This window comes from Natator depressus, chromosome 10 (assembly GCF_965152275.1).
Source record: "Natator depressus isolate rNatDep1 chromosome 10, rNatDep2.hap1, whole genome shotgun sequence".
Taxonomy (NCBI): domain Eukaryota; kingdom Metazoa; phylum Chordata; order Testudines; family Cheloniidae; genus Natator; species Natator depressus.
Window position 1 is genome coordinate 59,904,044 of NC_134243.1, and position 15,050 is coordinate 59,919,093.

The following is a 15,050-nucleotide window of genomic DNA, read 5'->3' on the forward strand; positions in this document are numbered from 1 at the left end:
TTCCCTTTTACAGAGAATTTCTAATATTTTTTGGGGGGCTTTTGTTCCAAACCAGAATGAAACCAAATTTTGAAATCCTCTACAAAACCTTTCTGTGCACAGCTCTAGTCTTTGTGCTTTCTCCCATGCTGCCCCTCACATTTGGAATGTCCTCCTTGAACTGCCCTGTCCTTCAAATCCCTTCTTTAAATCCAATTGTGCCATGAAGTTGACAAAAATTATTCTGAGAAGCAGTATGAGAAAGATGACTCTTCCTTATATGCTAGATTAATACCGAACAAGGCAAACAGCAAATCTACATAAGTATTCGCAAATTGTGGATATCTGATTCTCTTCCTCTACCGAACTTTTCATACAGCTCATCATTTTGGACTGTAAGCTCTTCTGGGCAGATACTGTGTCTACTTCTATATTTATAAGGCGCTTAGCACATTACTGCCCCAATACTGATTGGGGCTTCTGGGTGTTCCAGAAATATTAAATAATAATAATAACAGTAATTTGCAATTTCTCTAACAGACTAAATCATTTTGGATACCAGAACGGAGCTATTTTCTTTAAAAGTAAAGGTAAAAGAATGTTTGGAAAATGTGCTTGAGGAGCAGAGCTGGATAAACAGGAGATATATGCATTGAAAATGTTTGCTAAGTTCAACTCTCTCACCATGTTTCGACCGCTCTAGTCTTCAGGCAGTCCCTCATCCAGTCAGGGAGCAGAAACCATACCATGTGTGTTAGGTAACAAATCACACAGAGTAAGGGTGAAATTCTGGCCCCATTGAGATCAACGCCAAAACTCCCATTGACACCAGCGGCACAGGATTTCACTATGAATACACAATACTTTGAAAGGAATACTAGATACAAAAAAATTGCCAAAACCCCATAGGCTTCAATATATTTGTAAAAACTACATGTCAAACAATGATGAATAATCAATACAGTGCTGAAAAACACAAGTGGGTGCACAGATAAAAATCATAGAATCATAGAATATCAGGGTTGGAAGGGACCTCAGGAAGTCATCTAGTCCAATCCCCTGCTCAAAGCAGGACCAATCCCCAATTAAATCATCCCAGCCAGGGCTTTGTCAAGCCTGACCTTAAAAACTTCTAAGGAAGAAGATTCTACCACCTCCCTAGGTAACACATTCCAGTGTTTCATCACCCTCCCAGTGAAAAAGTTTTTCCTAATATCCAACCTAAATCTCCCCCACTGCAACTTGAGACCATTACTCCTTGTTCTGTCATCTGCTACCACTGTGAAAGTGTGAAGAAAGGGAAAAAAGGCCAAATCCAATTAATTAAATGTTTAGAAAGAAAAATTCAACCAGTTCTATAAATGAAAAAATTTCAAGGATCCCTACACCACAAAGAGAATTAGAACTGGCGTGGAATTAATTTGTTAATGCTTGCACAGCACTTTTCATATCATACAGGAGCTAAATATTGTTATTAATTTAAAAGGAAAAAACCAGGGTACACTGATTATTTAAATGCTAGATTGTAAAGCAGTCCTGTTTGTGAAGCATGCTGACTTAGTGCATTGTGTATGTGTTTTACTGGAAAGCTGATGTCACTTTTTCCAGTATGTCATGCCACCGCCTCCTACTCCCCCCCCACCCAATCCTTTTTTAAAATTATTATTATTTTGATGGCAGTGTGTGTCTGGACACATATAAAAAGGAAATGACTAGAAAAGAGAAATGTGTCAGGCCAATTTGATTTTTATCAATGCCAGAGATTCACTTGCAAATTATGTGGGATTATTATTATCTCCATCTTAGATGCCAACCCCCTCCCCCGCAACAAAAAACAAAAAACCCACAACTAAAACCCCAACTTTAGGGCAGAAAGATACGGTTGTGTTGTTGCTTATGGAGATTAATAGTAAATTGGATCACACAAAGGTTGCAATAGCTGCTCTGGGCTCTAAACATGAACAGATGGTAGCCTACATTAATTTGGAAGGCAGGGCTGGCACACCAGAGTGCAATGCGTTTTAATGATGAACTCCATTGAAAATGGAGGGATCAAATGTGACTATACCTAAGGAGCTACTCATAATCCCATTGGACTCAAGGCAAAAATCCTATTGGTTTCAATAAGAGCAAGATCAAATCCCCATCTTGTAACATATCCAAGGGAAAAAAGCCATGAGATTAAGAGCTGGAAAATATCAAGGATAGGCCTACATCCTGCAGGGTTTGCCTATTAAGAAAGAGTGAACTTTATTCCCTTCATGAATGGTTTAAATGTCCTGGTCTCTGCCATGGGATCTTCAATTAGCATAAGTACCCAGAACCCTGACTATCACTCTCCTCTGAAAGACAGTACCTCCAGCAACAAAGGGCACCGTAAAATCTCTGGGGGGTATTGGATCAGGATTGACTTGTGCCACCTAAGGAACCACCAATACCACTTCTTGCAGCACCCTGACGGTCTCTCTTCCAAGTCCCAATCCAGCCCAACCCTGTAAATTGTGAAGCTGACAAGATTACAGCTCAAAATGGCATCACAATAGACAGCTATTTTCACTATATCTATATTTATATATATAAAATCTCACAATAGACAGTGATTTTCTTTTAGATAGAAAGCTAACATACACAGTATTTTAAATGTTCCAAAATGTTTGCTTCAAATTTGTATGTGTAAGGATTTCTTAAGATGCATGTAACTGGAATAAAACAGATTTCATTCTATTTTCTTCCTGAATCTGCCACGTTTTGCTCCAGTTATCAGTCTTCAATGGCAAATACTAATCCTTTAATACCTCATTGGATTGCTGAGCACAAACAACAAATATCACAGTACAGAAATATGGCATGCTGGCTACGATAAACCAGTGCTCTTTTGAACATGTTCTACATGGCCACAGATATGACGCTTTCTCTTTAGTATTCTCAGTAAAGTGTAACAATGTTTTCTTTGATCTCAGCTTAAAACATTAGTTCTCTTTCAGTGCCTTATGAATTCCTTTGACAATTCAGAAGACCTTGTAATAAATTGTTGCTTGAATTCCATGTTTCTGTGCTTTACAACCAGGATACAAACAGCTGGCCTGGCCTAACTTGAAGCCGTCCTCAGAGTGATTTGTAAGGTCTAATTAGAAAATAGAGTATGCTGTTGCAAGTTGTTGAATAGCTTTTGCAGTTCATAGGGCCAAAACACTACTATTTAGTCAATTAATTTGTAATGGTGTGCTTGGGGGTGAATATACAGAGAGTACTATCATTATCTACATGTTAAAGGTTACAAGAGGAAATGGCTTTTGAAAAGACACGTTAATCCGTGTGCTAAAGCTGGGACTCACTTCTGTCTAATATCTGTACCATGTTAATAATATTCCATTATTGTCTTTCCATTCCATGAATCCTATCTCTGCTTATGCACTCTCCACCACACAGAAACTGTTTTCACAGAGGAACCTCAAAGAACCTCATCTGACCAAATCTCACATCTTCTGCTTTGTCCTCATGTTCCTTAATTGCTCTGAAGTCTTTGATATCACTCATTACTCCCTCCTTCTCCAGTATGATTCCCAGCCCTCCACTGGCCTTCACAACCGTTGCCTCTAGATTTTCTCTGATTGCTCTTACAACAGCTTATCACACCAGACCTGAACTTCTTGTCCTCTCCTCCAGTATCCTGCACAACTTCTTCCTGTCTGCATCTTAGGCTTCATTTCTTATGTCCTCACTCATCTCCTTCAATCCACTACTAGTGACATCTTCACAAGTGCTTTCATTGCCTTCTCTCAGACTCCTGTCCTTTTACCTTCCTTCACTCAGCCTCCTATACAGATCAAGACTATCTGTTCCTAGGGCAACAGGCAGCATTTCCTCTCCACATTCAAATCTTTTCTGACTGATAATGCCCACAAACCCGTGCCCATAACAGACAAATGTTTTCTCTATCCAAAATGATATAAGAGGGAACACAAAACAATAAAATAACTCTTCCCTCAAAAACCTAGTTAATAGCTTTATCTGGATCTCTCAGCCTTTTCTGACCTCCTTGTCTGTCTCTCTTTTTAAATCACATCATTACCATGAATATCTGGAGTGTATCATCAAAGGAGCTCTATCCTACAGATTATTACACTGGATCCTCTGGAATAAATATCATGCAGTTGCATCCTCAAAGATTGTTTTTTTTACCCAATAGGCCTACTATGTTCTAAATAACTGCCTTATACTTATTTTCACTACTTACTGGAACAGCTCTGTAGCTACTACGGGGCCTGATTGAAACAAATGAGAGTTTTGCCTGCAAAAATACTTCAGGATATGGTTTATTATGGTTAGCTATGGTTACTGCTGAACAAATCCACACAACATTATCCTAAACAACTACTTAAAAAAGGGGAACTGGATGTGCATCAGGAGAGCTGCACTGAACATGGGATTTCTTCTCACTGCACTCAGGTTTAACAGGGTAGACAGTACTGATTGATTTATAATTGCTTCCTGTGACAGGCTGTCATTTCTTTTCTTTTTCCTTTTGGGGAGAAAGTTCATAGAATCACAGAATCGTAGGACTGGAAGGGACCTCAGTAGGTCATCTAGTCCTATCCTCTGCATGGAGGCAGGACTAAATAGTGTCTAGACTAGCGGTTCTCAAATGGGGGTCCACGAGGGTACTCCAAGGGGTCCGCAAGGCATGTCCGGGGCCGCTGGCCCCACTAATCAACTCCTCCCCCTCTCTCTGAGGGCCTCCTGCATGCTGCTGAACAGCTGTTCCACGACATGCAGGAGTCATTGGGAGGGAGGGGGAGGAGTGGGGAAGGGGCGGGCTCGGGGAGGGGGAAGAAAGAGGTGGGGAAGAGGAAGGGCAGGGATGGAGCGTGGGTGGTAAGAGGTGGGGCAGGGGTGGGCCCTTGGGGGAATGGGTGGAGTGGGGGCAGGTCCTGGGGCTTAGTGGGGATGGAGCACCTCCAGGGAAAATTAGAAGCCGGCTTGGGGGTCCGAAAATTTTTTTAAATCAAAATGGGGGTCCCCCGGCTGCTAAAGTTTGAGAACCCCTGGACTAGACCATCCCTGACAGGTGTTTGTCTAACCTCTTCTTACAAACCTCCAGTGAAGGAGATTCCACAACTTCCTTAGGTAATTTGTTCCAGTACTTAATTACCAGTTCATCAAGGCTGCACAACAAATGGAGTCAAACAGTTTGTTTCACCAGGTATTATTGAACAGTATAAAAAACAATTTTTCCCAATCGAATGTAGTTTTGACAGTCAGCCTTTTAGTACCGTACATCTAGTATGTATTTACCTACAAAGTTACTTTGGAAACAAACTCTTTGTTTCTTATGTAGAGACAAATTCTTCTTTCCTTTCTCCCGTTGGTTGAATGGAGTTACCATTTCAATCTCTAAAATGCTTAAATGAGGGCTGAAGTTTGTAGGGTTCAGCTTGTGAGATAACAACAAGTTTCTGACAGTATGAAACAAATACACTAGAAACTCTGAAAACTACTACTTACTTCTAGGTCTCTTCTAGCATCCTAATTAGCATAATAAATATATATCCAGGCTACAGGGACTTTTGTGCATAGTTTAGGAATATTGATTGATTTTCTTCTCCTGAGCAGACTGTATGTATTTTTGAATTCTCTGCCTTTTCTTTTTTTACTTAGTCCTTGTTATAAATATTGTTTTATAGGATTTTAATGCATTATCTTTGTTATAGAAAAAATATTTATGTTGTATTTACTTTTTCCTTGCCTAAACTTTTCACTTCCTAAAGAATGACTATATTTGATTTTATTGCTGAGTTTGTTTGGTTTTACATTGAAGATGGATATAATGAAATCTTTAAATAATAGAAAATAGGTATTGGTTATTTTAACTCATTTTCTCCATAACTTTATGCTTTAAAAATCTTTTGGGTTAAATTTTTATGGGTATGTTAACATTTTAAAGTAATATTTATAACAAGTCTTTGAATGTTTACAATTCCTTTCACCACGGATGTTAGACATTAGTGATTTAAGACTTCAAATTTAGATAAGTAGTAGTATTTCCCTGGAAGTGACTTGTCAAAGGTCTTTTCCTGCCATTCCATCTTTCATGTCATATGCCCTTTCACCCTTAATATTTATTTTGTCTCATTCTTCCATTCCCAATTCCATGCTTATTTTCTGGCTGCCTTCTACACCTGGGGCTACCACCCTCCTCTTTTACAACCATGTGTCTGAGTCTCCATTTCACTAAACCAGGAAAAATATTATGAAAGTGAAAACTCTTAACACCTCCAGACATTTGATGCCAGGTGTGATTTGTGTTGGAAACCAATCTGGGTGAGCTCTCTAGTCTAATGAATAGTTTGCACTAATTACCTTCCAGAGCATACTTCATATCCTGGGCAAACAGAGTCCACATGATTTCAGCACTGACTTTTCCCATGTTCAGCTCTTGAGGGAACCTGAAATCAATCACATTACATCAGTTCACCTGCTGCTAGAAATTAACTTAACAGCTGTACAGCAGAAATGCAAATATTTTTGTATAAAATCACACTGAAAGCATGCACTGCACTGTATTTTCCATTTTGTACAATTATGTTAACCATGTAGGAAGATTAGCCTTCAGATACGTGCTGCTGTAGAATAACTGTAATAACGTTAGGGCCCTAACGCAATACTGAAGTATTTTCTGTACCAATTATATAACAGTACACATTTATAAAAATGAAGTGAGGTCCATCCTTGGTGTAAATCCCCTGATTTCCAATGAGTTATACCAGGGAGGGGATTGGGCCCTGGATCGCACTAGTGTTGCTAACTCCTTGCAGCACTACTGGCCATCTGAAGACATAGAAGAAAGAAGTAAAGTGCAGTAAGATAAGTGAAAAGACTGTACTGTCAGTTAAAGCTTTTACTACTCATCTCATGTTTAATATGCTCTTTGAAAATAGTCTGTTTATACAGTGGTTGCCATTACGAAGTCAATATTTGCGTACATTTAAGTGCAAAGTAAGTAAGGAAAAAGAAAGGAAAAACTGTGCTACCTCAGTTACCATTGTGCAGCAGCTGTTGGCAAATCTGACTTTTTAATGACAGCCACTGTATGTTTTGTACCAGGTTAAAAAAAGGGGTGTGTATGTGTGCGTAGATATGCTGCTCTTGTTCTGAATGTGGAACTCATATCAATATCACAAGGAGTTCAGGGAATGGAGCCAGGGCAATCCATGGCCCAGAAATTAGAGATTTGGAAGTCCAGAACATAAACTTGACTTGATAAATAGGACTTTCTGTTAATGCTGAATGTAATGGAGTGTGTAGGTACATATGAGATTCAGAGGAACATGCCAACTTTTCACCATAAAAACAACAATTATAGGCCAAATTCTATCACCTTTGTTAGGAACCACATTACACGAGTGATGGCCATAGGTAAACAAGGGGAATTTCTCAACATTTACTGCTACCATTCACTATCCTGAACATTCATTACACAACCTCACTGTACTCAGAGAGAGAGAGAGAGCGAGCAAGACATATAGTGGTGACTGGCCTATGTAAACAAATTGTTTTCACTCATTTGTAATAGCACTGAGGAGCTGATTTATAGCTTTGCATTATTCTGTCATTCAATAAATTATGTTGCCACAAGAAAATAACCTTGTATATTCTACCAACTTGCTGTGCAGTCTCTACGTTCTTTATCCTGTTTATTAATGTACAATGATTCATACCAATTATAAATATCTTATACTGCAAAACCCATTACCAGAAACAATGTATTAACAAGATTCATTACATAGGACCATGTTTGAGTAATAAGTAAAAATTATCTTCTGCTGCTAAATGTGCTTATGCACATATAAATTACTATGGGTGAAAACTAACCCACTTAAATGGAGGTATTGTATGTTGCATATGATTTGACTCTATATTTTTCAAATACTCAGTTTATAGAGGAATGGATAGTCGTAAGAATGCCATTGGTAGACAAGTTCTGTGTAATTTACATTTTCTGAAATGGGATGCAAAACTCAATCATTTTTCTACTCTCTTTTCCACCAATTATTGCAAAGGAAGTTAAAAACTTGGCTATAGATTTTTCATTGTTTACATTTAGATAGACTTGTCAGAATTCATTTTTTTAAAAACAATTTCAATGGATATCAGTGATATTTGTTTTTAAGCATTTTTTCAATTTTGTTATTTATTTAAATTTTCACAGCTGTCGGAAGTTATGGAGATTAGACAATGCGGAGCTGAGAATAATTATTTAATGACAGTGGACACTGAGATTCAAAAAGTTAAAGCTTTATAACCATTAAAACACAAATTATCAGAATCAGATGCCAAAATTCTCAATTAGCATTTTTCTTACTTCACTTTTCTGTAAATTTTGGTTATCAATGGCAATATTTTTTCATTGGTGAGAGTGTGTACAGTGAAATTGATGTTTACTCACATTTACTGATAAAAAGCTAATCCTTCCAAGTCTACATTCAAATAAGTAGGTTGGATAAATATAACTGCAGTTAGCTACTGTTTTAATGTGTGTTCACCCCACACTTGCCCTGAAGCGTTTAGTATAGACTAAGAAGGGGGCCAATTAACCAGACAGGCCACAGCTGAGGTGGTTTAAATAATCGTCTGACTGAACAATGAGGGAGCCCAGCTGAGGAAGAACAACTGGGCTATAAAGACAGAAAGTTGGCAGCAGAGATAGGCTGCAGGGAGGTAGTCTGTAGTTATTCACTGTAAGAACAGAGGTGTGTTTGGGGCTACAAAAGCAAGTAGCCTAAAGTTACTCCCTGGGAGGATGAAGTTTTGAGGCTGGCAAACCCAGAGAATGTGGGCGTCAGAAGATTAGGAAAGTATCGGGGGAAAAGCCAATAAGGTTCAGCATAGACCAGACCTTAGCTGCTGATTAGAGGGTCCCTGAGCTGGAACCCAGAGTATAGGATAGGCCTGCGTTCCCCTACTGGCCATTGGAGAAATGGCACCAGATAGGCAATGTATGTGAAGACTGCCCGACTCCATTCATAAGAAGATCCTTTGATAAGCCAGAAGGGGAGGACATGTGACCTGGCCGGAGGGCTAAGGCATAAACACAGAACTCTTGTCTCATTGAGAACCAGAAAGAGAAGGCGAAGCATGCGGTCGGTGAGAGGTGGAAAGAATGTGTCTGACCTGGAATCAGCTAATCCCCAGAGTGACCAGAAGGTGGAACACTTGGAGTGAGCAGACTCCTGTGACACAACCCGAAGGTGCAGGGTTATAGAAAATCAATCATAAATACTGAATAATAGTCTTAATAGTTTGGAGGGGGATGGGCCAATCACTAAATAACTATGAAAGGCTGAAACCTAGCATAAATCTAAATTTCTGGAAAGATTTAGATCAGAAGGAATCTTCCTCCCCACGCTGGTGACACTGGGCATCATACTAGGTAAGTCGGGAGGGTGGAAGGCCACGAGTGCCGAGGAAGCCCCCCCCCCCCCCCGCGCTAGGCCCAAACAAACCAAAGCCTCTCCATTCCGTGAACTTTCCGTAATCCTGCCAGACTAGGAAGCTAGTATAAAAACAGAGACAGAAAGCTGCAAAAACAGTTTAGAGCAGACAGCCTGCTCTCAGAGACAGCCTTCAGACAGCTCCGGCCAGAGTAAGCGTATAGATAAGAAAGGAATGTTTTGCACTAGCTTTCTGCAACACAGGAACGGATACAACCAAATAAGGCAGGGCTTACATAATGCTAATGAGGAAACATCTAATTGGCCGCTTTGGCTATATTACTGTACAGGGCAATAGGTAATTGGTTGTATATGCTTCTGTAGCTAAGTTGGGAAAAAAGGTATAAATTGTATGATGTAATCTGCAGTCAGGGCTGCAGGATTTGAGACAGCTGTGTCTCCCTGGGCCTGTTTGCAGCTGCAAATAAATTCTCTGCTTCTCCACCCCGTTGTGATTATTGGGTGACACACACCGGGCAACGAACCCCTACTGTTGCTTGCCTTGGGCACTCTGTGCCGGCAACACCAGCTCTCAGAATTCAGCATGGGCTCTCAGCAAGTCAAACAGTCTCAGCTGGCCAGGCTGTTCTCTTCACATATCAGACCTCTTTGGATCCTTCCATGCCATTCTTGCTGGGGTGCTCCTGACCCAGTATATAAGATTTAAAGACAAGAGAAATGCCAGACTTGCTATTGGACACAGTGGAATTTCAGCAAAGATAGGCATGGAGGCTTGCAGGGTTTATGAGAAGGGTCCTACCAAATTCATGGTCCATTTTGGTCAATTTCTCAGTCACAGGATTTTAAAATGCCATATGTCATGATTTCAGCTATATAAATCTGGAAATTTCATGGTGTTGTAATTGTAGGAGTCCTGACCAAAAAAGGGGGGGCGGGGGGGGCACAAAGTTATTGTAGGGGAGTTACGGTACTGCTGCCCTTACTTCTGTGCTGCTGATGGTGGCAGTGCTGCCTTCAGATCTGGGCAGCTGGAAAGCGGCAGCTGCTGGCTAGGAGCCCAGCTCTGAAGGTAGAGCCGTCGCCAGCAGAAGCACAGAAGTAAGGATGTACAGTGTGGTATTTTACTTCTGTGCTGCTGCTGGCAGGGTGCTGCCCTCAGTCCGCAGCCACCACTCTCCAGCTGCCCAGCTCTGAAGGCAGTAGCGCAGACGTAAGGGTGGTATGGTATGGTATTGCCACCCTTACTTCTGCGCTGTTGCTAGCGGGGTGCTGCCTTTCAGAGCTGGGTGCCTGGCCAACAGCCGCCACTCTCCGACCACCCAGCTCTGAAGGCAGTGCAGAAGTAAGGTTGGAAATCCCACAACCCCCCTAAAATAATCTTGCGGACTCCTGATTTGAGAAACACTCGTCTGGGAAATCCTGTATAGTATAGGGTAAGAGCACACAAAAGACTAAATGTCATAGTCAATGACATCTTTTTCATGGCCATTAATTTGGTAGGGCCCTAATTATGAGGAATGGGATGGAAAGTGGGGCTCAAAAGGAAGCAGTCATGAGGATAATGGGAAGTTACTCTATCAAGATTCAAAGGCTCAGCCACACATCTGGTTGTATTCATAGGGGAACAAGATTTGGATGAGATGGGGTAAGGAAAAGATAATACGGTACAAGTGAGTAAAGGTCTAAGAGGGTTGAGCAGAGAGGGAGGGTGACAGATCAGTCAAGGATGTGACAGGTTTAAAGTAGAGGAAAGGATGAAGAAAACCTCAGAATGCCTGGATTATGTTTACTGAACATGAAAACTGGGTAAAATTTAATTAAACCACCAAATGTTTAAGTGATTACTATTGCCTAACAAACTCAGGAAAAGCAAAAACACTGTGATTTAAAGCCAACGATCCAGTATCCTGATGTTGTGGGGATTACAATCCTATCATATATGCTGCCATAACTTCAGTAAATACTGAAAAGTGAGTTAAAGACAAAAAGACAACCTTACATGTTCTTTTGCTTTCCTGGATTTAAGGCAGAGCTTTAAAGTTATTATACAACAGCTTTTATGTTTACTTTCTGTGTGCAGTATCATTATACTTGCCATAAAATATTCAGCATTAGCAATATGTACCACACAGTGTACCTGAGATATCATAGGATGTTCTTCCATGTACTATGGAAAATAATGGTCATACCCCTGATGCTAAAAGTGTGATAAAGGTTGGTAAAGCTAATTTGTTAATGGCAATGAAGTCTTATAAAGAGAAGGGGGAAAAACCCAACAGAGGTGTTATAATGGCACAATCTTCCTGAAGTTTAACACAATGTGAATGTAAGTATTAATTTTTCCTATTTACATTGCAAAGGTTTGAAATCCATTTGCAAGGATGGTGTGTGGTATTTATTCTCCCTGTTGATATGCTCACCTATATGTTAAGGCTCTGAGCATATGATTATAATATGAGCTAGTATTTTTTACTATGCAATATCTTCATAGTCTGCCCGGTATTCAGGGGCCAAACTATCCCTTTGGATCCTGCCAATCTGTGCTGGAGGAAATTTGCTGTGGGCCCCAAGGTGGAAAGCTGTCTTGGGGGTGAACAAAGAAAGCAGCAGTTCAAACATCCCACAACCCCTCCTGGGTTTGGAGTTGCCTGATAAAATCCCAAAAGTGGGCAGGGTTTTTGTGCAGAAGGGAGAAGGGCCAGACAGTTTGAGAGATGTATTGACTGATTCAGTGAATCTCCTGGGTATTTTCCACTGGTCAGGTGCACTTATAGATGGCATTTAAAGCAGGGTTTCTCATGTGGGATGGACTCTTCTCCCTCAGGAATAAAAATCTCCTTGGGCAGGGTAGTATAATTTACACCCCCTGAATCTGCAGCATTGAATCTAGCTCCATATTTTTATTCTGCATAAACATGCTCTTCCATCTTGCTGTAGTTTTGCAGAGTTAAGAACATTGGTACTATAATATGCACTAATTGGCTTCAATGGAACCATAATAATAAAAAAAAACTTATGATGTAAATGTAAGTACAGATAATCCCATTGAAATCAATGAGGTTTTGAGCAGCGGTATTCCATTCACACTGCATCGTGGCTTTCATGTAAGATATAATGTGAGTGAAGCTGCTAAGATTTAAATTAAAATTTAAATTCCTACTGACATCTATGGGATTGGAGGTAGAGTATCTAAAAGTTCATGGAATGTGGCGAAATACTGATCCTTAAAAAGCAGCATTAGGAAAAATCTTTTATAGAGAATAGTCACTCTTCAGAATTTCAAAAAACAAGTTGGCAATTTCAGCCAATTTTTAGGAACGTGTGTCAAGCACTGTTGGAATAATTGCTTGACAAGCCTTTAAAAGTTTTTCATTTAAGTGAGACCCCTTAAAATAGGGAGTGAAAAAATAAATTTTTGAGACTCAGAGAACTAATATTAGATGCAAGGAACTTTTTTCCCTAGATAAAATTGTATCTAAATTGAGAACGTATTTCTGAATGTTGAGCCTGTACAAATTATATGGTTGAAATTACTGAATCAATCAAAACAAGGATTAGCATGGAAACAGACCATTAAATAGGTAATAATTAATGTCATTATGGTCAGTATAAATATTTGACTAATGCTAACGGGGGAAGTTTCAGTACCCCAGTCATTTGTGACGTACTTTAAATGAACAACCATGAGACCATAAACTGCAGGCAAGGACTCTCAGTCAGGACAATGGGAAGTACATGAATGTCCATAGTAAACTGAGGCAATGTCTGTGGGGAAAAATTTTCAAATGCAGTCATTGGATCTGAATATCTCCACTTTTAGGAGCCTGAACAGGCATGATTTTCAAAGGGCCTGAGCATCCACAGCTTCCGCTAACTTCCATTCACAAAACCGAGTCTGGATTCCCTAAAATGAAGTTGTCCAATATCAACAAGTGATTTTAAAAATTTAGGCCACAGGCCCAAACCTGCTTCCAATGGAGGCAATGGAAAAAACTCTTACTGAGTTCACTCAAGCCCTAATATGTTAAGAAACAGGACAAATTATATTATTCTTTAGTGCTGAACTTCGTTAATAAAAAAAATACCTCTGGGTACCTATTTGAGGTTTGGATTCATGTTCTTTGAGTACTAAGGCAATTTAACATGAAACATAAGCTGTAGACGGTAAACCGTTCAATACATGTTTCTATGGTTGTTTGATATTACCCCTCTGCTGAGCAAACAGTGAACAAATATTTCGCTGGCCTCAGGGATTCTGGTTCTTTTCATTCATTCACTCGTGTTGTGTGCAGTAATAGCTGTGGTAGCTTATTTGTTCATATACTGTATATTTCACAGCAAGCTTTCTTGTGGAAGGTGTGCTGAAGTATTCTTAAATGGTCAGACAAAACCCAAATATAAACACAAAACCATCAGTATAAACATCCTGCCAAAGCTATCACATACACTGCATTCATGCAACAGAAAACAACTGAAGATATTAACATACTAAACTATTTTGACCTGTTTGACCAGTGGGGAGCCTAATGGAGCGAGTCAAACTTTTTGTTTTGATGGAACAGTTTTCGGTTGGAAAATGTAGCTTCACTGAAAATTAAACATTTCAGTAGGACCATGTTAATTCTGGCAAAATTTTGAAGGGCAAAGTCTAAATGATTCATTTAGACTTCCTTGTTTGATTTTTGATTAAGTGGACAGGTTTCATTGTGGTAATGTCAAAACCTTTCATTTTGTCTATCATTTCATTTTGATTTACATTATACTATTAATTTTAAAGTGTATTCATATATTTTATATTGAATTAATATTCTATATTTTACTATTGTCAAAAGGTTTCTATCTTATTCAAATAATGTTTTAACAATATCATAATGAAATTTGACATTTTCAAAATGAAACAATTTAACTTCTCTAAACCAGTGTTGGCAAATTGAATTTTTCTTTTTGGAAATTTCAATTTTATTTATTTATTTTTGCATATTCATTTCCTTAGGAGTATGTAGGGGCTTTGGTAATCCATCAATTCTGGAATAAAATATACTTGCAACTTCATTGGAAAAAAAGGGAGAACTCTGCCACTAGATAACTGGATATTTGTTGGGAGTCCCAGTCTCTTGTGTTCATAGGCTCAGCAGTACTAGTAATGGATGGTTATGATTTGCAGAGATATTCGTTAAAATCTATTTTTGTGGGGCTTTTTTGTTCCATTTTGATTTGAATTTTGGTTTTAATGATCCCAACAACTGAAAGTGAAATTCTTTCAGTTACACTTTTGCCTAGCTTAGGTACTAAATTACTAAATCTGGTTCACTTAGGCTGGATTGAAGAAACTTTTCCAAAGGCTCACTGAAAAACCTGCAAACCTTTCAGCCAGTCTGGCTAAGGCTATGTCTACACTAGGGACCCTACAGCAGCACAGATGTACCGTTACTGCTGCACCGCTGTAAGGTCTCCTGTGTAGCCGCTCTATGCTGGCGGGAGAGAGCTCTCCTGCTGGCATAATGAAACCACCCCCAGTGAGTGGCGGTAGCTCTGTTGGCAGAAGACCGACTCCTGCTGACATAGTGCTGTGCACACCAGCACTTTTGTTGGCAAAACTTATGCCAGTCAGGGGGGGTG

At 39.6% G+C, this 15,050-nt stretch overlaps 1 protein-coding gene across 1 annotated transcript in view; it reads right to left on the reverse strand.

Annotated features, from left to right (window-relative positions):
• Nucleotides 1-15,050, reverse strand: part of UNC13C (unc-13 homolog C) — a 397,169-nt gene that overhangs the window by 130,588 nt on the left and 251,531 nt on the right. The window contains exon 18 of the mRNA XM_074966314.1: nucleotides 6,340-6,425. Within this exon, the coding sequence (XP_074822415.1) occupies nucleotides 6,340-6,425 (86 nt within the window). The remainder of the gene's footprint in view (nucleotides 1-6,339; nucleotides 6,426-15,050) is intronic.